The sequence below is a fragment of the Durio zibethinus genome, chromosome 14 (genome assembly GCF_047325235.1).
Source record: "Durio zibethinus cultivar Kanyao isolate XHJ-2024 chromosome 14, ASM4732523v1, whole genome shotgun sequence".
In the NCBI taxonomy this organism is placed as follows: domain Eukaryota; kingdom Viridiplantae; phylum Streptophyta; class Magnoliopsida; order Malvales; family Malvaceae; genus Durio; species Durio zibethinus.
In genome coordinates, this window is record NC_143175.1 from 8774395 (window position 1) to 8801794 (window position 27400).

Consider the following 27400-nt stretch of genomic DNA (forward strand, 5'->3'; position numbering starts at 1 on the left):
GGTAAATACCATATAATGTTCAGTCATAAGGCATACATTAATAATCTTTCACTCGTACTGATGCCAATCGCCTTGGTATTCAATACCAAACTCCTCCATTTGGCAATCTGGAATGTGACATAGTAAAAAAATTTGTTAGATTATCTTTTGTGGGAACTTGCTATACTTTTGTACCATTTTTTTTAATTATTTTTATGATTGAATGGTAATACTTCAACACATGTTTGGATCATTGATAATACCTTGGCTCCTTTTGCTTATGCAATGGCTCTATTATTCTTAATGTTGCTTGTGACCATAAAATTCAACATTTATATTCTTAATTCAAACTACCACTATTGCCACCTTAAACAAAGAGTTGGATTTAGGTTAGGATTGTAGAATCCATGATCAAGTCATGTTTAAAATTCTTTCCAACAAATCATTTTGTCATGTAAAACAAAACATAATCACTTTGTAACTTGTTATCACCTTTGTCGAATTAATAGCTAATGTTAAATAACCTTTTATATGGTTTTTGACCTTTCCATATACTAGAAAACATATATTATAGTGAATAACATTTGCATATGATAGATGCAATTATCAAAACATATTGTAATATATCTATATGATCTCTCTCATCTTGTGTCCTGAGACACATGATTTCAAAAAGATTCATGTAATGTAATATAGACAAGTATCTTCTTGTTATAGTCTTTTAACATATTGTCTATGTTTATCATATATAACATAGGCAAATATCTACTTTTAGATTCTTTTATGTTAAATCTTTTTTAGCATCTTGACTATACATGTGGATTAAGAGAGTTTAACAACCTTTTAGATATTTTGATCCTTTTAAATCTTTATCCGATTAAATGGTTTGTCTCTTTTATATTCATTATGAAGATTTGCTTTGGATAGCTAAATCTTTTATAGATCATAGCATAAATGCTTGTTTCATATAAGCTATAAGTCATTTAAATAAAGCACCATCAAAACGATAATACTTCTACAAACTTTCTTGTATACACAAAATTCACCATTATCTTTCATGAAATCAAAAATTATTTTGATAGTCTTATAAGAAACTAATGTTCCAACTTTTTATATGTTTACTTAAGTCAACACATGGATCTTTGCAAGTTACGTCTAATTGAAATTCTATTTGAACGTAAAACTTTTAAATTATGTATCAAAATTCCTTTTAAAGAATGTGGTTTTGATAGCTAAATTCCATTTTTGTGGTATGAAAAAGTAGCAAGCAAAACCTCAATAAACTTTAGCATAGCTATATGAGAAAAGGTTTCTCCAAAATTAAAATTTTGCCTTTGTTTGTAACCTTTAGCTATTGGCTTTACTTTGTACATTTCTACATTCCTATCCGTGTCAATTTTCCCTTGAAAATTCACTTGCACTTTTTGAATTTTATACCTTTAGATTGGTCCAACAAAGTTTATACTTAGATTGTTTAAATGGAATCCATTTGTTATTTTATGGCCTTAAGCCATTTATTGAAGTCAATGTTTAAAATTGGTTTCTTATATGTAGTAGGGTTATCATCTATGAGCAATATAAATCTTTGTCCATTAGAAATCTATAATCTTTTAGAGCTTGATGTATCTTACTCAACCTTTGAAGTTCTTATGTACTTTAAGATCTCAGTCGTAAATTCAATGCTTTAGTCAAATGTCATTGTTCCATCAAAATGTTTAATTTGTCTTTCTTAAACTATTTCAACTTTTACTTTATTCCCACAACTTTTTCTTTTAGAAAAATCACATATTTTAAGACAAAATCTTTGTTCAAAAGAATTGTAGAATGTTATATAAACATTTCTCTTTTGGATATCCACAAATTTACTTTTATCTGACTTAGCTCAATGCTTGTTGAATGATGCATGCTTCGTATAAGCCATGTATTCTTGAAATTTTAAATATGATATGTGTGGCATCTCTTTCATTCCATATTGTATATGATACCATGTCAATAGATTTGAATGAAACCTTATTTAGTAGATAAGTATTAGTTTTTAGGCTATATCCCTAAAGAAAGTAAGGAGATTAGAATATTTATCGAGGATCGAACCATATCCAACAAGGTTTGGTTTTTTCATTTGGTAACACTCTTTGGTTATGAAGTTTAAAATGGAGTTTATCATAAGTGAATCTCATTCTTAGCTTAAGTTTTCTCCATCTTGATTGGATCATAATGTTAAAATACATTTTTTAGTTTGCTTCTCAAGGATTGAACCACGTCCAACAAGGTTAGGTTTCTCCATTTGGTAATACTCTTTGGTTATGAAGTTTAAAATGGAGTTCACCATGAGTGAATCTCATTCTCTTTTAAATAACTTGAGAATTCTTAGCTTAAGTGTTCTTCATCTTGATTGGATCATAGTGTTAATATACATTTTCTAGTTTGCTTTTCAATTTCACTTTTAAATTCTTTGAATTTTTCAAAAGATTATATTTATGCTTCATTAAATACACATAACCAGACCTTGATTGATTGATCATAATTCAATGTAATCAATTTAGACTATCCTCCTTTAGCATTTATATTCATTGGACCACATATATATGAGTGCTTAAGTCCAAGTAATGTAATAACCCTATTACCTTTTCTAATAAAAAGTGGCTAGGTCATTTTTTTAGTAAATATGATTCACAAAGTTTTAAAAGATTCATATTAAGTATCAAGATATCCTTATTTATGTAATTTTGTGATTCTTGTTTCGTTGATATGACCAAATATATAATACCACATGTAAGATTGATTTGGTTTATCTAATTTATATTTTTTGGCATTTATTTTTAGAATTTAATTTTTGTATTTTTTTTTAGTTCTTTCATTTTGTGATGCAAATGAGAACTACATTTGGTATCAAATACCTATGAATGAAAAGATTATCTCAATCATAAATCTAAGTGAAGTAGAAGCTTCATTAATAGTTTTCTCATTCAAGATTCCTAATGTGATGGTTAGTACCTTTCATTTTTGTCATTGTTTATTGCACCAATCGACCTTATGGTTTTAGCAGCTTAAATATTTTTGCTTTCTTATTCTTAGAAGAACTATTTTTAATCTTAGATAACGAAACGAAAAGAAAGGTGCACTTTTGGTGTTGCTTTAGAAATATAGACATCATAATAGCCTATATCATCTATGTGGCTTTATAATCATCATCTTTTTGATGTTTAATAAACCTCTAATACCTCGTGTTAATACAACAAGGATAAGTCGAATCAAACATTCAAGTTGTTTTCTTAATTGAAAGCTATTATCAAGTCTTAGTACCAATTTAAAGAGTTTTAGACTATTTGACATCATATATGCCTTAAAGTGATAAATTAGTATTCTACATTTTAATAACCATACAAAACATATATATAAAGAAATAACAAGTTTAAGTTATATTGCATTAAATAAATTTAAACAAGGTTTTAATCTAATAATTGATTACTCCTACCATATTCTTCAAATTAATAACCCATTTTATTAATTCTCGAAAATCTAATTTTTTTTAGTGTACTAGAGAACTCTATTCAGTTTACCATAATCTTGGCTTTACTCAACAAATTATGAAAAGTATAATAAATAGATAACTTTGCTTATTAATAATATTTTTAAATTACTTTAGATCAATTAGGTGATAACTCTTTATCTAATTACATCATATCCAATTCATCCAATCATTATCTTTAGCACTATATGATCAAATATGTTCACATTCGAATCATATAAATTAGTTAAACATAACCCATGAGTTATAACATAAACATATTTTAATAAAATAGACTTTGAGTTTACTTAATGTTTTAAAAAGGGAAAAGTTTTGTTTTTTTATGTCATATGGAAGGCAACTTAATTATGTTGAAAAACATGACTTAATTTTTTATTAGAGATTTTGGTTATTAAGATTATTTAAGTTTTATTGCATGCATAACATATATCATTATCAAACATACATATAAAATCATATCATGCATATTATATAGACATGTTTAGTATTTATCCTATATCAAACATAAATATATATATATAAATCTAGCATGTATACTAATTTACAAGATTATGAACTTTTATTAAGGTAGCTTACTTTGAGCCATTGAAAAAGTTATACGGCCAAAACTTAAAGGATTGCATTAATTAGGCTTCCAAAGCTTTAAATATCCTCAGTGTTTCTACCTTGAATTTTCTTTCTCATACTTACAACTTATTTTTTATCTTAGTTCTAACCTATCTTTTTCTTTTTTTCATGGGACAGCTAATCATGTGTTTTATTAACATAGGGTAAGTGTCTCGCAATGCAAAATTACACTTTTACATTTTCTTTTAATTAACCTTTTAATTTAGTTTTTATTGTGAAATTTTCAATTCCATAACACCAATTCCATTTTAATTCATAATGTCATCTTATTGTGTGACCTATTAGGCTCCTAACATGTTAAATATAAATATAAGATACATCAATTATGAATTTTCTTTATATTTATAGATCATGAGCATATATAGTAATACATCATTACCACCTAAATGTTAAGAAAGTCAAAATGTTTAACTAACCTTTCATTCTATAGTATGTTAGTGTATTTTGATCCTTTTATCATATATCTCAAAAAATTAATAAGCATGGTACAATTAGTCTTACAGTTTCTATATTAATCTTTCAAATCATATTTGTCTTAGCCAAAAATTTCATGGTTAATGTTAGCAGCTAGGAATAAATGAAATGTGTCTCCTCTAATCACTTAAGGTGATGACTTTTATTTGGATAATCCCTTCATCTTTGCATACTTCATGCCATACCTAAAAACTTCATTTTTAGGCATTAAACATCTTGACCCATACAGATGCAATTAAAACATGATAATTCACATATAAAGTGATATAATATAACAAGTCAAAAGTTTACTTATCTTATTGACACATGAGAGTATATTTTATATACACTTGAGTGAAACACCACATGGGACTCTTATAACAAATCATATTCAATAAACTTATTCTTTAACAAGCTCCCACATAGTACCTTAAAACTTCTCTATATTTGATCCTATGAGATTAGTTAATTACTTCATAAGTAAAAAAGTTTAGCATGTACCAATTTTAAGTATTATTGATGCCTCGTTCTTAACAATCAAATGATCAAGAACATCTTTAGGAACAAAACTTTGATGCATAAAGATCTCATAATTATAATACTTTATAATTCTTTTGCAAGACCTATAATATTTCAAGGGATTTATCTATATGAGAGCATTTTACTAAGAATTCTTTTTACTATAATTCTATAATTGCTCAATTACAATTAAGAATTATATAGAGTTCTAACACTTATAAGTGTGGACTTCACATAATATTTTGGTGGATTTTACATAATTTTAAATTTTAGTAGGTTAATTTTAATACAATTATTATAGGGGATATGCTTCATTATCTACATAATTCATTAATATAAATTATTCAATCATTATTATGGATGAAGAAATACCTCATATATTAGTAATAAATAATGTATATTACATGAAATTAATGAATAAGTGTTCTTACAACCAATCACGATTGGCTTGCAAGGTTTAACTCACACTTGGTGCCTCAATGGTGCCCTTATAATGCCTTGAATTTTTTTTTACACTTACAAATTATTTTTTATATTAGGTTCAACCTATGTAATATTAAATCATTTAGAAAAACCTTGAATTACATTCAATGGGAGTAAGATAAGAAAATAATGTTACAAGTTCAAAATTTTAACGATGTGGTAAGATATGCAAATCTTATTTCAAAAATACCATAAAGAAATTAACCATGCATTCAATCATAAGAGATCTTATGTCCATAACCATCTAACCGTACATTCATATTCATAATATAAAAGTAAAACTTATTCATTCTAGTTAATGATCTTACGTGACATTTAAATTAAGCATAAATATAAAAAGGGTGTTGAACTAAAATTACATAATTAGTCAAGCCTTTATCATTTTATTGCAACCAATTAGGCTCTCAAACATTTATTTTCACCAATTAAGCCTTTATTAAACGAATTTTGGTTAAACGACAACACCCATTTCAATCCAATTGATGCTTCAATTGGATGAAAATAGATGTTTAAGAGTTCAATTGGGTAAAAATAAATTTTTATGGGTTCAACTAATCTAAAAAAAAAAAAAATTTATTGCTTGATTAATTGTAACAAAATGTTAAGATTTAAATGGTTATTGAATTTTTGTTCAAGGGTTCTTTTTACCGTTTAGCCTTTAAATTAATATCAATATCATATATTTATCATATTAAATCAAACTTTGTGATGTTAGGCTTTGTTTGATCCAAATAACTCATTATTTACGTCCAAACAAGATTTGGTGTTCATAACTAATTATATCTCATATGTTTAGGATTAATGGTTTATATTGTAATCATTAGTCTTAAACCTTTAAGGATTATTAATTTAGTTTAGATTCTTAATTCATATAAGGCCTAAACCATTTAAGATTATTAATTAATTAAAATTGAAATCCAACTGCTAATATTTGAAAATCCTATCAAACTAAGATTTATAGTTCTTTGTACAATTAGTAATCTTAATTAAACTATTTATGATTATTAATTCAACTAGGGCTCTTAATTTAATCTAGTCATACACATCCTAACTTAATTTAGGTATCAAATTATTAAGATTCAAGTCAAACTACAAATCATGAGAAGTTTTAGTCAAACTAGGATTAGTAGTTGTAAGTATAATAAAAATTTTAAACCATTTAAGAATTTCAATTTAGTTTAGAACCTTAATTAAATATGATTTATTAGCTCCTAATGCAATTAGAAAAATCAAGTCAATAAAATGAGCAAGGTTGATTTAGGATTTTGATAAGTTCTAATCAAATTAAGAGATGCAAGTGACATCATTTTAGGATTTATTGTATTTTAGGTTTGGCAGCTTATGCTGCATCTTATAGCCTTCAATTTTAGGGTTTAAACCCTTAAAATGCATTGATTTGCTTCTGATCAAGTTCTTTAAAGCACAATTAAAAATTCATTTAGTTTTAAGCAAAACAACTTACATAACTTAATGAGCAAGAAAGCAAATCTTAAAATATTGGAAACAAGTTTCTTTAGATTTCTAACATTGATTATCAAGTTCATTTTCATTAAAATCTTAGTGAAAAAGTTATTAGTCTTAACAATTAATAATACTAGTTGCATTTAGAAAATCTAATATCATAAAATTAGGGTAAGTTGTATAACCTAACCCAATTAGGACACTATTGCATCATAACCTCAAGCATTAGTAAAATTTAGACTACTTGTTTGAACAAGAAAATCAAGTAAAGAAATTCATCAATTTTATATCAATGATCATCATATAATATACAATCACAAGTTAAAATCTCATAGCAATCAGAAAACCCCATATTGAGATCCAAAAACGTTTTTTAGTCAGTAGCTACATAGCATCAAACATTGCTCGAATATTGACTTCATGTTTGAACAGGAAACCAAGTAAAAAAAATTATCAATTTTTAAATCAATGATTTTATCCAGTATAAACTCATAGATGAAAATTTAAAGACAATAAAAAAAACCTAAAGTCAAAATCGAATTTATTTGCATCTACATGATAGAATCACATTTGCCCTATTTAGTATGCAAATTGACTTATGTTTATGCAAGCAAACCATGCCCTTAATTCTCAAATTTTATACCCATTATTTTTTGTCAATATCGTATCATAGGTTAAAATTCAAAGCAATCAAAGTACTTTTAAAGATTGAACCAAAATTTGTTTGCAACATTATGATGGAGAACATTAAACAACATGCTAACCGACTTTATCCAAATCATGCTAAGACATTAAATTTGATATTATTAAAGAATCAGATAAAAAATTCTTGGAAAACTACTTTTTTTTTAATCTCATGCAACACAATTGGTACATTGTAATAAAAATAATTTTGATATTAAGAACAAGTAATTGGTTTGTTAAATTAAACAAATCATTTGAGGCTTTGATACTACTGTTAGAAATTGATCATGCATTTAACATGTAAACACAGTGGCATCTAAAATTTTTCAATTCCTGAAATAAAGGACCACATGTTGATAACATAGTATAAAACAAAAAATTATTTACTTTGATTCTTAACTTGTGCCAGGCACAAATTAATCTTCCAAAATCATTATGTTAGATTGTCGTAATTCTTTAACTATCTAAGTGCCTAACCTCTAATGAAAATCCACATAAATAAAGAGTGAAAGAGCCTTTCTGAAAGATAAGATGTTGAAAGATGAGAAGAATTTTGCTTGAATACTAAGCTAATAGTATTTGTTTGCTTCTTTTAATTTTCTTAGGGTTTTTCAACACATTAAGATGAATAATTTGTATAATAAGAAAGGTGTCCAGGCCTTCTTTAAATAGAAAAGCTGTCAATCTAAGCTTATTCCAAAGAGGTTTTGTTTTTTTTTACTATTTTCCTAAGACTTTTAATTTATATAATTTAATCTTTAAAGTTCTTAATTTTTTTTAAATTAAGTCTAGTTTAATTTTACCTATTTTAATGTTTTATAAGCCACACTTCTTGTGTTTGTGATCCATTAGATCTTAACATGTAGACAATAAATATAAAAATTAGGGTTAACTTCAAAAATATATCGAGTGGTTAAGGCCGAAATGAAAGTATCCCTTGAGGTTTAGAACATGACATTTAACTACCTTATGATTTGTTATATTATTCTTTTACCCGAATCTATTACTTTTTTCATTTTTTTAAGTTTTTTAATTTATTTTCTTTTTTTTTTCATCTGAATCATATTCTCTTTCTAAATATTCATACTCTCTCTCTAAAATTTTTTTTTTATAAAATCAAACCAATTCTCTCCTTAAACTTAAACAAACCCATAAATAGCAATCTTCAAATCACCAAAATCTTCACACCACCACCACAATTACAAGTTCACATTACTATCAAACTTAATTGAATTCATACTCTTTCTCTAAATATTCATACTTTCTCTCTCTAAAAATTCTTTATCTCTCTCTAAAAATTCATACTCTCTGTCTTAACCACCCATAACCATTGCCCTAGTTGCTTAATGCCACCACTAATTCGACCTAAATTACATAGGAATCAACAACATATGTCTTTACTAAGCCTCTACATCCAAAATCTAATCACCATTATTGTCCAACCAAAACACAGACTCAATTTCCAAACTCTACCCAGCCATGAAATCCATATTCCTCTAGTAACCAAAGCGTAAAACTGCCTAGCAACCAAAGCAAACATATTTTGTTTAGGCAAACAACTTCATAGGCAGACATAATCAGAAATTTAAAAACCCATTTGGCTGAAAATTGAGGAGATCAAACCGTTTTTAGAAATAACTTTTGGGCAGACATTAGAATTGGTGGATGATTGACGATGGTGATTGGTGGTGGCTGATAGCGATTGTGACGATGAAGGTATGCCAAGTTTTGAAAATGCATTGAATGAGTTAAGGATAAAGTCTGGTAGTGATGTGAACTTGTAATGGTGGTGGTGATGTAAAGATTTTGATAGTTTGAAGATTGTTGTTTATGAATTAGTCTGAGCTTAGAGAGAGAATTGATTTAGTTTTAGAGAGACAGTATGCATTTTTTAAAGTAAGACTATGAATTTAGATGAAAAAGAAGGAAAAAATTACAAAAAAAAAAAAGAAAAAAGTAATAGTTTTGGGTAAAAAAATAATAAAACAATCATAAGATAGTTAAGTGTCACATTCTAAATCTTAAGAGATACTTTAATTTTGGTTCACATCGTATATATTTGAAGTTAATTCTAAAAGTTATAATCCTTATTTAATTTGGATAAGATGAATCAACCCTTTTAAATTTGTCAATAATTCTCTAATTAATTAATTTTATATTCATAAATGATAGTTGCCATTTATAAATGAGTCATGACCAACTAATCATAAAAAAAGTCAATGAGATTTGATTAACTTATATATGCTTAATTTTGTGGTACAATTATTATGCTTTCATAACTTAAAATATCATGTTAACATTGATATAGATTAGTATATCTATTTTTTATTTATTAATACTTTTCTTACTTTTTGACTTTTTCTTTTAATTTTCTTGATTTTTTTTTGTCTACGTTCAATTTATAGATTTTTTTGATAATTTGAGGATCTTACTATAATATAAATTATTAATAAATAATTAATATAATTTTTGTGATTTTTTATTTTACTACCAATTATCCATTTTTGCATTTTCATTCATGTCGATTCACAATTAGGAATAAAATCCAAACTCGATTTCACAATCAATTAAAATATTTAACTCTAAAATAATCAAATCCTAAATAAATTATAAAGATAATAAATCAAAATTTCTTTTTCTTACTCCCAAAACAATATCGTTTCTACCTAATATTTAAACAAAAAACATCATTTTCATCATTTTTTTTAAATCTTTTCTCCCTTAACCCTTTCCTTTGTGGTTGCAAATATCCAATTTTCAATCATTAGGATCATTATCGATAATCATCCGCCATCATCGTTTGAGCCTAACTGGTGTCAAATTTCATCCGAGAAGCACCTAATTGATCTTCTCAACCTCCCTTGCAATTCTATAGTTTAAAATTAAAAAAAAAAAAAAAAGAAAAAGAAAGAAAAAGCCCTTCTTTCTCATGAGAAACTTGAACAACTCAAAAAAAAAAATAAAATCTAAATCTACTATTGTTGCTGAGCGACTTTTTGTCCTTTCCTTTTACCATTTACTCACTTTTCCACCTAAATGTCCATATACCTCTTGGAAAACTGAAAACTTAAAATGGTAAAATCAAAATCCACAAATTAAAATTTTAATTATTTGGATAAAAGTTTAAAAATAAAAAATTACAATTATCTCAAAATATAAAAAAGAAATAAATAAATGAATATCATGCAAAAACAAAAAAAAAAAAGTAAATAAAAATCAGTTTCAAAATTCATTTTCTCATTCTACTTAAAAAAACTAATTTTTAATTATAATTTTATTAATATGTATATATACTTTTTACTGTATGAATTAACATTTAATTAATAATATCACCTTATGACATGACACCAACTCGATGGAGGATTTAGTTATTAGTATAAATGAGTGACAGAAATAACCAGAGTAAACAATCAATTTTTAAACCTTTTACCCAAAATTAGATTCAATAATTTAGAATATGACACAAAAATAATATGAAAAAAATACATGAATATAATATGATTTAAAATTTTAACAAAAATTATATATGTATTTAACAAAAATAAAAAATTATATTTTATATTTTTTGTGTGTACATGATTTATAACATGTAATTTTTATATAAAACACAATATGAATATACGAATTATTTGTATTACACGATATAAATACACGAATTATCAGATCTACTAAAAAAAAAGGTATAATATAAAAAACATAACAAGCTTGGTAGTCTAAAGATCTATTTGGATAGACGTTGATATTAACACTGATGAAACTAAAATTAATGATAGATGTGAAATTAATTATTATAATAATTAAATTTCTTACTATAACTGTGAGATTAAAATTAAATCAAAGATAAAATATATGTTTAAATGTAAAAGTAATGATGATGTGATGAATTGCAGTGAAAAGAAAAAATAATTATTAAAGACATTAAATTAAAAATTATATATAAAAAATTTAAATTATTTGATATTTATAAAATTAATAAATTATTAAAGAAATTATTAAACTATTTTCTATGAAAAATAACAATTTTATTAATAAAAATTAAATATTTAATTTTACAAAATAAATCATTTAAAAATTTAAGTAAAAAATTTTAAAAAAAAAGAAAAAAATTGTTGAAAAAAATAAAAAAAAGGATAATAATAGAAAATGCGCCGTGATTGTCTTCACTTGACCCATAATGGTACAATCTTTAGCTTAAGATTTATTTAAATGAACGGTTAAATTAGTTTCTATAAAGTTAAAAATATCGGTGACCGTAAAATTAATTATTGTAATAATAAAATTGAGTATTATAATAATAAAATTAAATCAATAATAAGATATATATATATTTTAATACAAACACAGGTAATTATAATAAAAACAAAAAATAACTATTAAATATATTAAATTAAAATTTGTGTATAAATGAACTTATATTATATATTTAATATTTGTAAAATTAATAAATAATTAGAAATTATTAATTAATTATATATATATATATATATAATCAAAGTAAAAAAAAAAAGGAACAAAAATGAAATGTAAATTTTAGATGTAATAAGAATATTAGTCATGTAAGAATAAAAGCAAGGGCAAAATAAGAAGTAAAATGTAAACAATGAGTGCAACATTATCCATGAGCATCACGGTGAGTCACTGGATATGTTATGCTCCAGTGTCGATCGAAGGAAATGGTGCGATTAAAATGTTCATCGTACAATTGGCATGTTTACCAAACATCTTTTTGTGGTGCATTTAGCCCAACAAATAACCAAATGTCACAGTACAGAGCCTGTGTTTATATCCAAATGAAGCCTTAAGATGCAACATGCTCAGAATGTTTACACAGCGCTATCTTCGGTTATCCAAACATGTCTACGAAGCGATTACTCCATCACGCCGCACCAAGGGAGCTTTTAAATCGAAACGAGTACAGATAACACTTGATATAATTTTCAAAATTATCATGATAATTTAATTATTATAGTGATCAAATAATCAAAGTGATTTGATTATCAATAATATTAAATTATTATATTTGATACAATATTATAAATCACTAATATTTTTAAATCACTTTTTTAGTATTATATGAAAAAATAAATTATATAATACAAAATATTTTTAAAGAATATTTAATATTTATTGAATCAACAATTTATAAAATAATTAAATATTATTTTTTAAAAATTTATAAAATATTAATAAATTTTGATAAAAATAATTTTTTGAAAATTATTAAATAGATTCATTATCTTTTTCAAATCAATATAAATTTATAACATAAAACTTATTTTAGAATAAGTGATTAAAAAATCAAATTTTTACAATTTTTAGTGACTAATTTCTTAGGATAATGCTAATTATTTTTTTAAGATAAATTAGTCAAAAAAATAATATTAAAAATGACTTTCCTACGGTGATACAATTTTCCATCTTTTAGTTTGGTAATCAAATCAATCCCCAAAGCAATGATTTTATAACCCAGTAATTTAAGATCAATCACTTACAAAGAGAAAAACCAGTTTCACTTCACAATTATAACCAAGCATCATAATAAGATATTCGTAGGAACATCCTCATCTTGCTTAATGCTTACGCTGTTTGTAAATCTGTTAAAACAAATCCACAATACGATACCATCAAGGTAAAGAAAATTTCATCTTTTCCAAGATGACCTTATAAACAATTCATGATGAAAATAAAACAAGATTGTAACAAACAATAAAATGGAACCCAATTCCGGAAGAACAAGAAAATAATCCAAGGGAAGAAGCTGAAGTTGAGGAAAAACTACAAGTAGATTTGACAAATTTAAACTAGATATGGTGATACAAAATGAAAACAATATGGAAAAAAAAAAAAGAAGCAACACTATTTAAAATTTTAGCAAAATTCGAATAAGGGTTTATAAGAACAAAAAATGTAATTAGTGTTTGATGTATCAACACGAATTGTGACAATAATTTTCATGTTTTACATGCATTAAACACAAAATCGACAGACATGAAAATAGGAATTTTCAGATCTACCTAGAAGAGAAGAAGAAAACAAGGATCATGAATCTAAATGGTAAATCTAAGATGGATCACATTAAAAAAGGACATTAGTCTAAAGTTTATTTGCTAAAGATTTCATTAATGCATCTTATAACATCTTACCGTCTAACAAGAATAATCAAATTTGGCTAGTGGTCGTTACCCTGAAATGGAGTGCCATGGTCTAAAGTTGAAGTTCTACTTTCCCTCACCTTATCTATGAACCAAGAGTCGAAGCCCAGGATAAAAGCACAATATGAAACAACACATACACAGAGAGAGATCTTATGCCAACTACACTATATTTTAGAGAATAAGACAACAACTAAATGAAACAAACACAATAAAAGTTGATGCGTCTCAAGAGAATAATCTAAAAAAAGATAAGAAAATCAATGTAGTATTCAAGTGGCTTTTTCTCAAAATAAAAAAAAGGACGCCTATGCCATATCATTTCATATAAGAAATCAGACTAATAAAATAAAGCTTACAAAAATTATAGGACCAAATAGAGCAATTTGACTAATATATGACAGTACAAAGAAGTAAAAAAAGACTTATCCCTAAAATTGCAAACACCAAAAGAAAAAAGAAGACACCATCTCATCTTAAGCTTTGATTAACTATTTAAGTTATGCACATTTGCATGCATAATGTCATGAAGCTGAACATGAGTAAAGGAATCAAATTGAATAACTCCATCTCAATCCTTGGGATAAAAATAAGATTCAAAATTTCCTCAAATGAACCGTTCATAATTATTAATCCATAGGCTTATAAAAATAAAACAAAGTGAACATCATATAAAACACAATGCCTCTAAGCATGATACCTTGTAGTTTCGACAGATAGGCACCAATCCCTTACATAAAGTGCGAAAATAAGATCTGGGTTGTTACAAAAGAACCAACTGAATTAGACTGGGCTTAGGAGTTGATAAAGTTGGGGCTTTGGATCAGAGTTCATGCCGATGATGATCACCAGAGGAATGAAGCCATAGTGAGTTACCACTTTGGCCTTCTTCACAGCCCATGTGCTCCACTCTTTCAAGCACTGCACAGTTGATTTCTCATCAGAGCCTTTAGATCCCTTCCCTCCTTTGCCCTTGCTCTTTAGTGAAACCTTAGTTGCCATAAAAAAATTTGTTTGTTTTTCCTCAGCTGTTTTCAGATTTGTTAGGATAAACCTATTACATTATACAAAGAAACAAGCAATTAGTTCAATAATTTTAGAAACTTTTCAGTACACAAATGCTGTGGAAAAAGTAAATATTATCTAAAACTTTTGACAAACAAGAAAACCAATTATTAGGTACTTCTTGTAAAGTTATTCTCCATCTATTCTACTCAGACTTGTTTAAAACCAATTATTCAAAAGTCAGCACACGTTTTCTTAGTATCAGTGAGGAATGGCAGCGGGTAAGGCACTGACTACTTTTTTTGAGGTTGCCTACCCCAACCTAATAAATACTTCATGTCATATTTTATTTTGCTAACAAACCCTTCCGGTAATAGATAGAAAAATACCCAAAACCCATTAAATACTCGATAATTAAGTGAAAGTTATTTCAAACAAAAATTGAAATTGAAGTTCACTCATTATAACAATAAGCAAGTTTCACCATAAAAACCTGAAAAGGAACATCAAACAATAAGTTTTAGATCAACCTGAAGCATCCAAAATTTCAAATAATATTCAGACTCCCGGAGAGTGAATAACCGATAAATTTTATATCAGGCCCATTGTCAAAATCCAACAAAACCAAAAAACAAAAAGATGTAAATACCCAATTCATAGCCTCTACCAAATGACTTTACCAGATTCGCAGTTTGTTATTTACAACTTTAATTCATAGCTGATTTCATCTAAAATAAGATTAGTTTCCAGAGAGACAACAACACTTGAAGCAATTGCATGTTAGCAAAAAGGACATAAACTACTAATCTCAGATGATAATATAGAGTACTATAGCATCAAAAAATTGGAACATCCCAATCCTTAAAACCAACGGCTAATCTCAATCCTTAAAAAGGACATGAACTACTAATCTCAGATGATAATATGGAGTACTAAACTCAGACGTGTTCAAAGCTTACCTCTAACACTGAAGAATTCAACTGAAAAACTCTACTAAAATCTTACCTCTAACGAAGAAGTAGAGTCGTTAGGGAAGCGGTGGGTGAGACGAATAAGAAGGTTTTATTAGGGTTTGGTTGCATAATTACTTTATTATCCTCAAGTGAACTACAAATCACTTGAAAAGTACCATGCGTATTGTTATATTCAAGGGGATAAAACGGATTATAATTGTGGGTAACATGATTGACTATGCTGTGGTAAATTGAATAAATTCAATATTGAAATTAAGTACTAAAATTTTGGTTTTGAAAAATTTAAGTATTGAATTTATAATATAAAATTGTTTGGTATGTTGTTGAAAATTAAATTTTAAATAAAATTTTTATTGATCTTTATTAAAAATGACATATAAATTTATAATTATTTGTAATTGGGAAAAATTACAAAGAAAAGAATAAATTGTTAAAAGAAAAAATTGTGATGCACTTAACTAGCATTTTTTTCTTTAAATAAAATTAACTTAATGCATTAAATAATTAAAAGCTACTTAGCATTTTCAACACTTTTTCATTGAAAATCTTCAATTAAATAATTTTTGAAAATAATTTATCAAACACATTGAAAATATAAAACCTTTGAAAATTTTAATTTTCAATGATTTGAAATTTTTTAATGGTTTATTAAACACACCCTAAGTTAAACTTGTTTAAGATTACAAATTATTATTTAATAAATAATTTGTTTTAAACATTTTATTGTTCATTATATTAATATATTTAAATCAATATGTTATAATAAGTGGACCTTAATATGTAATTTTAATAAATTATACATGTTATTATGATTATCCTTTTGTACATTTTTATGTTTGTTGTTGGTAATGTTGGATTACGATGAATGTTAGGCATTACTTGCTTATAAGTGCACATTGTCCATCATTTTTTTTTTTTTTTGTTTCTATTTTTATAGTCATAAAAAATGTTATTTAGTTTTGTAAGCACAAAATTTACTCACAGATCAACAAATAATTGGAATAAAATTAAGCAAGAAATGATCTATCGTTGATTAGCTATCATATTTGTCAATCTATAGGCTCATCTAACCTCAATAACGGTTGGATTTGGACCAATGGGCTCAAAAAGAGACCACCGATCAGTACAACTATCTATTGATTGGTTGGAAAAAGTTTAATTTAAGATTTTTTTTGGTAAGAAAAATTTAAGGTAGATAAGTTGCTCAATTCCTTAGGTCAGGATAAGATATATTGTATCCGACAGCCTAAAACAAGTAGTTACAAGTCGTGCATTTAAAATGACCCTAACAAACGGTTATTGACAGGACTCAAACCTAAAACCTTTTCGTCGAGGAAAATGAGTCTTAATCAATTGAGCCAACTACTTGTAAGTAAAGTTTAATTTAAGATAGACATAAACTTGGACGGAATTTGAGACCTTTCAAATAGGAAAAAAAGACTCAAGTCAATTGGCAATACTTTTTGCCAATTAGTTGTCACATGTTAAATAATTATCCAAGTGAGAGTTTTGATGAATTATCTCCCAAATACATCTTAGGATAATTATCTTAGAGGTTTACCATACGGGATATAATCATCTGACTATTCCCAAAATGCTCACGACTAGCTATAAATAGCCCATTTCATTCTCTCATTCAACACACCTCAAGCTATATTCTCTTCTCCCTATTTGAGAAACTCTTTTCCAAGCTTTCCTAAAACATCCTTTCTAATACCCAGAGAAAATCTTTTCATTTCTCCATTTTCAACTTCTAAACAAACTTATTTTAGCTGTCCATAACCATCAGAGTACCCAAAGCCTTGGTCTAAATCTCCAATATGTCTTAAATCGTTGCCTGATGATCTATTGATACCATTAAAAACCCGAAACACAACCCTTAGTTGATCAACACACATTTTAACCTATCAATATTAGGCTATTTGAATCTTTTTTGCCTTTATTTCATCAATTATTTTCACTTAAACACTAGATTGAAAACCATTAAAAACTCGAAATATAACCCTTAGCTAATCAACACACTTTTTAGCCAATCGGTATTAGGCTACTTGAATCTCTTTTGCCTTTATTTCACCAATTATTTTCACTCAAACACTAGGCCCTTTCCTCACCCTTTTAGTACACCACTCATATTTTAGACACCAAATCAGAGCCTATCAACCACTGCAACCCCATGACATCAAGACTATATCATCTATCAAATAACCTAAAGTTGTTTTTTGGCCTTCAGCATTATCATTCGTTCACAACACTCTAAATGACCCATTTCTATTCAAACACTACGCAAACACCTTCTAACCCCCAAACCCTTCCATCAATAGCCCAAAATATCCATAAATTTCTTCTAAACCACTTATCAAATTTTTAAGAATGCATTTGGATGAAAATTTTTGAAATATTGAAGAAATTCAAAATGAAGACATTTAAAATACATCATTTTAGAATATTAACATTTTTGATTATTTTTTTGGATAAATATTTCTTGAAAAGAAATTTAGTCTATTAGAGTTTAATGAGAAAAAAATAATTATAAAAGAAGAATAATGATATTAGAGATAAAATATATATGTATAAATAAAATATGCAATAAGGGTATCATTAGATTTGTAAAAATATATAGATATTATTAACAATATAAAAATAAAAATATATAATAAAGTATAATAAAATGATATTTAATTTTTGAATTTTGTATTTTATGTTGGGTTATGTTTAGTAAAAAGAGAGAATTTGAAATAATTTTGAAAAACCACTTATTTAGGTAGAATTTCAAGCTTAAATTCCCTTTTGAAATTCTACAAAAATTTTGAAATTTTCTCTTATTTTACTTCAATAAGTAAATTTGTTTTTAGACCTTTAAAAGCCTTTATTGAAATGAAATTCTTCCTCTAAATACCTCATCCAAATAGACACTAAAAGTTTGAAATTCCATCTCGTCCTTAAACTAAGCTCAACAATCAAATTGATCCGTGATAATTAATTTACATATCATCTAATTGATTAGTCTAGAAGCCAAGAGTTGTTGTTTTCAACCAGTCAACATTCCTACCAACCAATTGGTCCGTTGTTACCCTCGTTATAAATCACTACTCAATGTTATCGATCAGCCCATAGTACAAATTGCTACTATTGGTCTATTTATTCCACCATGCTACTTTGAAATGTCCCAAATCTTATACAAGGAAATCTACTTAGGTATCCTTCTTAAAACTTAGGCATTTTAGATCTCTCTTACTAATTTATAAGTATGTGACATTTCATCGATCATCTCCATCATTTAGTATTAGGAATGCATGTTGATATGTTATATAGTTAAAATTAAGGTTTTATTTTATTATCAAAATGCAGTGGATATTTTCTATGTAAATCCATGCTTAGTATGTTATTCACTACCATGTTATTTACTTTAGGTATGAACAATGGATTGTGTTAAATATACCCTTGAGGCATCCTTTATAAAATGTGATTGTAATATGTTATAAAAACTAGGTTGCATTTCAAGTTTGTTTGGTTAACTTCTTTACTTTTATAATATAGTATGAACTATTTTATCTAATACAATTCTTTGACAATACATAATGTTTGCATCATTAATATGGATAAACCATCTGGGTTGGCCATATGTATCTTTTTATATACATGTGTGACAACTTGAAACATATGAATTATTCATACAAATTGCTTGTTACCAAGAACAAAGAGAGAGGCATGCTTTTTAATCTATAAGCCAATTAAGGTGTTGGTTTAAAGTGGATAAATAAAGGCATGGTTTATCCCAAACATATTTTAGAGCTTTAATTCCTTCAATATCCTTTTACTATCTCTAAACCAAGTTCTTTGATTAAGATTTGGTTTTGACCTTCAAACCAACATCAAGTCCTAAAATATAAATAAATCGATTGGTGAGTCCTAATTAAACCATGAATCTCAACACTAAGATAAACATTGTGGTGAAACTCACGTACCGTTCACAAATTTATTTAAAGGAGATAAAGATAACAATATATATATCAATATGTCAAGATTTATATATTATAAGTATTTTTTTTATGGCTTTATATATTATAAGTATTTTTTTTATGGCTTTATATGGGCTCAAGTATAATTCAACTTGACCCAACTCCATTCAAAAGACACTTTAAAAGATAAATTAAACATTATCTATATATTTATATTTATCTATATAATCTATATCTACATCTATATATATATATATAAATACAGATGTAGAGAAATTTTTTAAATGATGAAATCATATATATGTGTTTTATCTTTAATATTTTACCTTGGATATTTAAGCTCTGCCTTTGCCTTAATAGAAGTTGCTAACATACGTACCCACCCCTCACCATCTCGTTATTAATATTTTTTCATAATAATCATTTTAATTAAATTGTTAACAAAAAAATTATATGTAATGTATTTTTATTTAATATTAATAATTATAATTTTCTTTTCTAAATCTTACTAGTTAATTTACACAATAATATATAACAACCATTGTTTTTAGAAATATAAGTACCATATTTTTTAATGAAATAATAGTGCCTAATACAAATTATGATATATCAAACTTAATTTAAGTTAAAAAAATACAAAAATAAAATAATAATCTCAACTAAGTTTTGACTTTTTCAAATTTAACATAAAATTTGAATTTAACTAATTGAAATCTCTAAATAAATGTTGTTACACTTGATTGTCAAGTCAACATGATTGATTGCCATACATGCCAAATTAGCACACATTTAATCGCCATGTCACCTACTTGAATTGCCTCACTTGCCTACACAAACCAATAGCCTACCAAAGATAGCTGACCTCACTACTTCTATTAATGCCTCATCAACGATCATCTCACTATAAACAACTAGTCTAAGATTATTAAATGCCAACAACTCATAACCTATGTGAAATTCTTGAGCTCCGTACTGGCTTCTCATCAACTGTCAACTGCTCACATCACATCATCAAATATATCACATATATAATGTAAAAAGAAGACTTAGGTATACGATTTTGAACTTATTTCACTAAGCTTCCTCCATTACTCTTTATAACTTTGATCTCTTACCTTAACATCATCCTCTTACGCCTTGCTAACTTGAACGTCAGAATGTACCATGAAGACTAAACTCTGGTGTCCCTTGAGCATTTTTTCCTTGCAATAGGTCCAAATCCCTTCTGTCTCACCATCCAGCTAAGGCTAGTTTACCATTACCCAAATACCCTCAACAATTAGTGTCGTGTGTAGGAAACAACAGTCATATCTCTATTTTATTCCTTTAAAATTATAATTCCCACCATGCAAGCATTTTTTCAACCTACAACTGCTTCTAATACTACTGTTATATTACTTATATTGTCATCTTTTACATATTTTCAATCACTTAACTTACTCTCCGGACACTAAGTTATGATAGTGCTTCCCCTTATATCAATAGCCCATGTCATTGAACATTTAGACAACTCATCTCGTTAACTATTTCCAATGTTTGTTAGGAGTTTTTACTTCTGATGTTATTTATACCTCTTTTCTTCGTACATGCTACTGTTGAAACTTCAAACCTAGCTTCCACTCATTTATTACCACATGCACCAACCTTATATCCTTAACATAGCAAGCATAATTCTCCATTTAGTAAATGTTGTTGGTCCCTAAAATATATCCTATGCAATCTCGATTGTGGAAGTAACACTTTTACCTTCACAAATGCCCCTATTAGCAATAAACTTTCAACAACCACCTATTAAACTTTGCCAGACCTTGTTGGCATAGATATAGCTTAAATGCCTAAATACATTCCTAACGGCAATTAATATAATACTACCAGTATGCTCTCAAACAACTATAACCAAATAAACCTTACCTTAAAAAAAGCTCTATCTCATCCTTCAGAGAGCCCCATCAGACACTTTCATATGTCTAAAGAAGCCATCACCCTCTTTAATGAGGATATCTCTAACCCATGAAACATTACAGGAAATTTGGCCATGACCTATTTTAATCTAAACCTTAAGTTGGCAAGGCAGGTCATTACCTTTTGTAAAAAATTAATTGACTTAAAAAAGCTCAAGAACAAAAACTTATAGTGGCTTAAGGATTACCATAATTGATAATTCTATAATTTAAGTTACTAGATCTTAATACTCTACATTGTTACTAACATGTATGTACAAAATTACTAAGATGAATGTAATTACTACCTAATAAAAATGATAAAAAAAAACAAAAGATTAAACATTTTTCTACCAAAATAAATTTAAAGACAATAAATTAAAATGCATAAAAAATAAATTGGCAAAAAAAGAAAATTAAAGATTGGCAAAAAAGAAAATTAAAGAACACCTAAGCCTATTTTGCATTGTAAGTAAAAGGTAACAAACAAAATGAACACAGTAGTAAATAGGGGCTAAAAATCAAACCTAAAATAGCAAAAAAATACAGTAAGTAAACCTAGCTAAATGACCAAGAAGCAAAAAGGCAAACGTTTAGTAAACTATATGAAAATGAGCTTAAACATTAAGCTAACATGTAGAACATTAACTAATACTATTTAAAATGCAAATAATGTTTGAAATCTAGCATCAAGAAATTTAAAATTAGAATTTAGACATACTCTAAATAGCCACTAAAATAAAAATGTAAATTAGCAAAACATAAACACTTAAGAAGCTATATGATCCTTACCTAAAGCATGCTTACTTGACCTTAATCTAACATCATTTTAAAAGTAAAATGAAACTTAAAAATGCATGGAATAAAGGTTGGAAATAGATAAATAGGATTAAGATCAGATTTAAAAAATTAAGAGTAAATAAGCTAATATTATGGACCTACTTACAAAAATTAAATGGCATGTAAAGAACATTTAAAACTAATAACAAGACATCAAAATAAGATAAAATAGCAAGCAAATAAACTAGGAAAATCAAGCTCAATAAATCAAAATAGCAAGATGAAACAAAATTGAAAATGATAGCAAGTATAAACTAAATAACTTGAAAATTAAAAAAAAAAAAGAATCAAGTTACATGAAACCTCATATAGATGATTTCTCATACTAGTAGCATTAATGTAATATCCTTATCTTGCTTAAAACTAACATAAACATAAGGAATGGAAAGTAAAATAAAAATTTAAAATGAAGCTGAAAATAGAGTAAAGAAAAACTGTTATTAATTGAAATTTAAAGGAAACAAAGCTTAAAATATAAATTTAGGTGCTAGTACAAATAAGGTAAAAGAAGGTAAGTAAAAGCTATGTAACTACAAGAAAATAATGTAAAAATGGAGCCTAAAGGGCCATCAACAAGGTTAGCAGGTATGTTGCTTGTTAATAACATGATGGAGACTAGAAAAGAAAAAATGTAAAAAGAGGATTTCTTATTCTTTACACTTAAAGTACTGTTTATAGAATGATTTTAGGTATTTTAAAACCAATCAAAGGGCAGCAAAAAGCCAACTCAACCCTTAAAATCTCAACTTCAAATTGAAAAAGTATGGCCCCATCCAAAATTGTGATTGTTTTTAGCTGTTTTTCACTATAATACAACATTTATGTGAGCTTGTACCGATGGACTAATAGGAGAATTTGATGCTGCCACCTAATGGATATGTTGATAGCCTTATAAACCCTTCAAATAAGAAAATTTTAGGTGTGACAAAGGTGAACATCATGGCTAGTATTAAGTTTGGCAGCATGCAAGCTGACTTGGATATCATGCAACCTATTTTCTTTTTTATAGCCTAAATGAGTTTTCCTAGTTAAACCAATGAATTTCCTTTAATGAGGCAAGCAAACATCTATATCATATCTAATATTTTAGCCTAAATTACTTTCAAAAACCATGAAATATAGTAGTCAAGAAGTGGTAATGCTATCACTTTCATTATGGTCTAATTTTATCTTTTTATGTCATTGGTCCCTCTTTCCATGTGTCATGTATTCTCCATTGCATGTGCACTTATAAATGGCTTGATGACTCATTTTGCATCTCATTTAAGCTCTGAAACTCAGCTTCAAGGTTTCTAAATTAGCTCAACACTCTTGCAAGTTGTTTTATGCACTAAAAAAAGCACACTTAAGCAACATCAATGAGCTCTTGGCTCGGACACTTTATGAGCTTGGCTTGATAGCTTTTCAACCTTTCATGGCTTTCTTATGGTATAGAATTCAAATAGATTTTAACTCTTAATTAACTCATGCATCACTCTAGGTTCGACTAGCATCCATTTTGCATGTACTCCTTCTAATTCCTTACTATGGTATACTTTAGAAATTAAGAATATAATCACAAATCAATAGCAATAGAAGAAGAACAAGAAATAGTATTTTGAAGTGTCAACTTATTAATAAAATTGCAAGTCTAAGAGTGGTTAACTTTCATTTTGAAACAACCACATTTAAGGTTGTTTTAATGTGTTGCTAGTAGAGGCAATCGACTACTATGTGAAGGTAATTAGTTGTCTTTCAAGTCTGAATGCCATGCAAATCATATTTTCATAAAATGCACTAGAGTAGTTGATTGCTATGCATAAGCAATCGATTGTTTCTTAAGTTAGTATGCCTGCTATATAAAAAAATCAAGAAAATAATTAAAATATCTTATTCTAATGAGGTGGCAGTAGATTGCCATGAAGGGCAATTGATTGTTTCTTTATTTCTTATACTCAATTATGCTTTAATTGCCTCTAAACTTTTTCATCTTGTCCAATTACTTACACATGAAGGGACTGCACCAAATTATGAAGGTATTTCCATAAAAATTTCTAAAGAGTAAGTAAAACTAAGTATTAAAGCACTGTGATAACTCTCTAAATGAAGAGTTATCAAGAATTTACTTGAGGTGACTCTAAAGAAATATTTATTTAAGTTAAGTTTTATATTAAACTTTTGTAAGGTGTTGAAAATTTCTTTCAAATTATTTAGATGTTTATCCAAGTTCTTACTTTTGACTACATATACCTTCATGTTAATGTTAATTTGGTTATTTAATAATTTATTAATTAGTTTTTTATAGGTAACCCTTATATTTTTTAAGCCAAATGACATTATTCTGTAGTAATACAAGCATTTTTCAATCACAAATGCTATTTTTTTCTCATCTTTTTTTAACATTTTGATCTGATTATAGTTTAAGTAAGCATTCATGAAGCTCAGCAGGTCATGTTCGACCTTATCATCTATCAACCAATCTATGCATAGCAAACGAAAGTTATCTTTAAGACAAGCCTTACTTAGATCAATAAAATTTACACACATCTTTCATTTGCTGTTATGTTTCTTCACCATGACTACATTAGCTATCCATTTAGGGTTGTAAATTTTTTTGATAAATCTAGCTTTTAGCAATTTCTCAACTTTTTCTTTTATTACTTTTTGTCTCTTTGAGGTAAAATGCCTCTTTTTTTTTTGAACTAGTTTCATATTTGAATAAGTGTTCAATCTATGCACCATTACTAAAAGGTATATGCCTGACATGTTTGAGGTGGCCCATGCAAAGAGATCAGCATTGCGTCTAAGCAATTAAGCCAATTTATATTTTTAATCGAGCTTAGAGCTGACATGCATACATTTTTTTTTGTTATCTTTGAAAAAAAATGAACAAGTATATGATCTTCAACTAGCTCAAGTCGGGATAGGATTTTTCAAAAATAACATTTCTCAACATATATTTGCTTACTTTATTAATTTACCTATTAGCTTTGGATGAGCAGCATGCGAATAATGAAAAAATAAGCAAATGCATTGAGATGTTAAGTATGGACTATGCCTAATTAGAATTTTTTTTTAATTAACATATCATATTCACAATGTAATTTTCAGTTCGATGTTGGCTTAGTAGCTTAACCTTATTCCAAAATTTTTACTTAAAAGTCTTTAAGCTTTAAGATTATCCAGGTCCTTTGCTTTAAAAAAAGCTTTGTTTGCATTTTTTTTCCCTTTCTAGTTGGCTATTGTCTTATTACCATCAAATTGACTTCTTACTTGTAGTATTTTGACCTCAAGATCTACCTTGTCATGTATCTCTTCGGTGGCAGCTGAGCTTAGAGTTATAGAGTCCCAAATTTTTTTTTCATAATAGTCACATAGTATTGCTTGGTCATGGACTAGTCCCCTTATGATCTCTCATATTCCATAAGGAGTAAGAAATTTGATTTTGAGATAAGGTGTTGACTTTACAATTTTGATGACAGATTGGCTTGGTCAACCTATTATCATGTTGTAAATTGAAAGGACATCAACACCATAAATTCAATATTTAAAGTGATTGTTTTGGGCTTGATTCTCAAAGTGATCAATAATTTAATAGTCTTTTTCACATGGACTTGTTCATTTTTTAAACCGATTTAAATGGTGGTAAGAGGCCTTAACTTTCCTCAATAATCCTTAGTTTTTTCATTGTCAAGTAGTACAAGACATTAGTCTAGCTCCCATTAGAAAAAGTATTATTTTTACCACGTGACTATATATCATGGCTTTATAACTATGGCATCATCATAAGGAAACCAAATCCTTTTCAAGTTTTTCAAAATAAATAAGATTGACTCGTCCTTCCAACATTTTTGCTTCTTGATCGTGGATCCAATAAGCATTATTGTTCCCAAGTAAAAAAATTTCTTAGTTGATATTAAGGTCCAGCTAGTAATCTCATTGATTATTCCTATTATAAGTTAGTTGCCTGCATCATCTCCCTGCTCATCTTTCGGGCTGGACCTATGATTAATATAACCTTGATCATTGTATGATCTCGTATTCTTTTAGTTATTTTTAGTTATTCTCTTTCTTTTTCTTTTTTAAAATTCTTTTGGTGCTGCCTAGTTTCATGTTATCCACAAACGTATTGAGCTAACTTTTTTTTATTAGATTTTTAATTTCATCCATTAAGTCAATAAAGTATTTGACATTAAGGCTGTGATTCTTGTGAAATGCATATCTATTGGTCAGGTCTCTTTTGTTATTTTGCCTTAGTGGCTTAGGCCATCTAAGTTGAGACTCATTTTTTATTTACTTCAAAATCTTTTCTTAAAAGGTATTCAATGTAATGTAGTTATTATATCTTTTTTTTGGGCTTCTTACCTTAAGGTACCCTTTATTAAATTTTTTTCGTCTTAGGAGATTCTTAATCTTTTTGCCTCTTTTCTTATCAAGGTGGAAGAAAGCCCTCACCTCAGCTATTCCTTATTGTAGTTTTAGCATTGATGTATTTTCTTGCTTTTAAGAGCAATTAACAAGTCGAGCAAAGTATTGAGGGGTTCCAGAGAAAGTTTGAAGTGATATTCTTTTTCATCAAGCTTATTGATGAGTAGAACCACAGTTGTGACCTATTCTAAGTCTTTGACTTGAAGAGTCTTAATGTTAAAACACATCACATATGCTTTTAAAGATTTTTTATGTTCTTGTTTGACTGACTTTAGGTTTAAGGTCATTTTTTATGTTTGGTGATTGCTTATAAAATGTATCAAGAATGAATGGTTTAGTTGTTAAAAGAAAGATATCGATCCGTGCTCAAGGTTGAAATACTAAGACT

General features: G+C 27.3%; 1 protein-coding gene across 2 annotated transcripts; it reads right to left on the bottom strand.

Annotated features, from left to right (window-relative positions):
* Nucleotides 1-14443: 14443 nt before the first annotated feature.
* LOC111295528 (mitochondrial import receptor subunit TOM7-1-like) lies at nucleotides 14444-16016 on the bottom strand. 2 transcript variants are annotated; one of them, XM_089743427.1, is made up of 2 exons: nucleotides 15898-16016; nucleotides 14444-14941 (listed from the first exon to the last, which is right to left on the bottom strand). In XM_089743427.1, exon 2 carries the CDS (start codon nucleotides 14887-14889, stop codon nucleotides 14671-14673), a length of 219 nt encoding a protein of 72 aa, XP_089599553.1. In that variant the 5' UTR covers nucleotides 14890-14941; nucleotides 15898-16016; the 3' UTR covers nucleotides 14444-14670. The 2 variants fall into 2 exon arrangements, with proteins under 2 accessions (XP_089599553.1, XP_022744791.1); XM_022889056.2 differs by having other exon boundaries at nucleotides 15852-15987.
* Nucleotides 16017-27400: the final 11384 nt, after the last annotated feature.

What these genes read in the sequence shown, in the direction of transcription:
- LOC111295528 (XM_089743427.1), bottom strand. Translation starts at nt 14,889, where the DNA reads ATGGCAACTAAGGTTTCACTAAAGAGCAAGGGCAAAGGAGGGAAGGGA.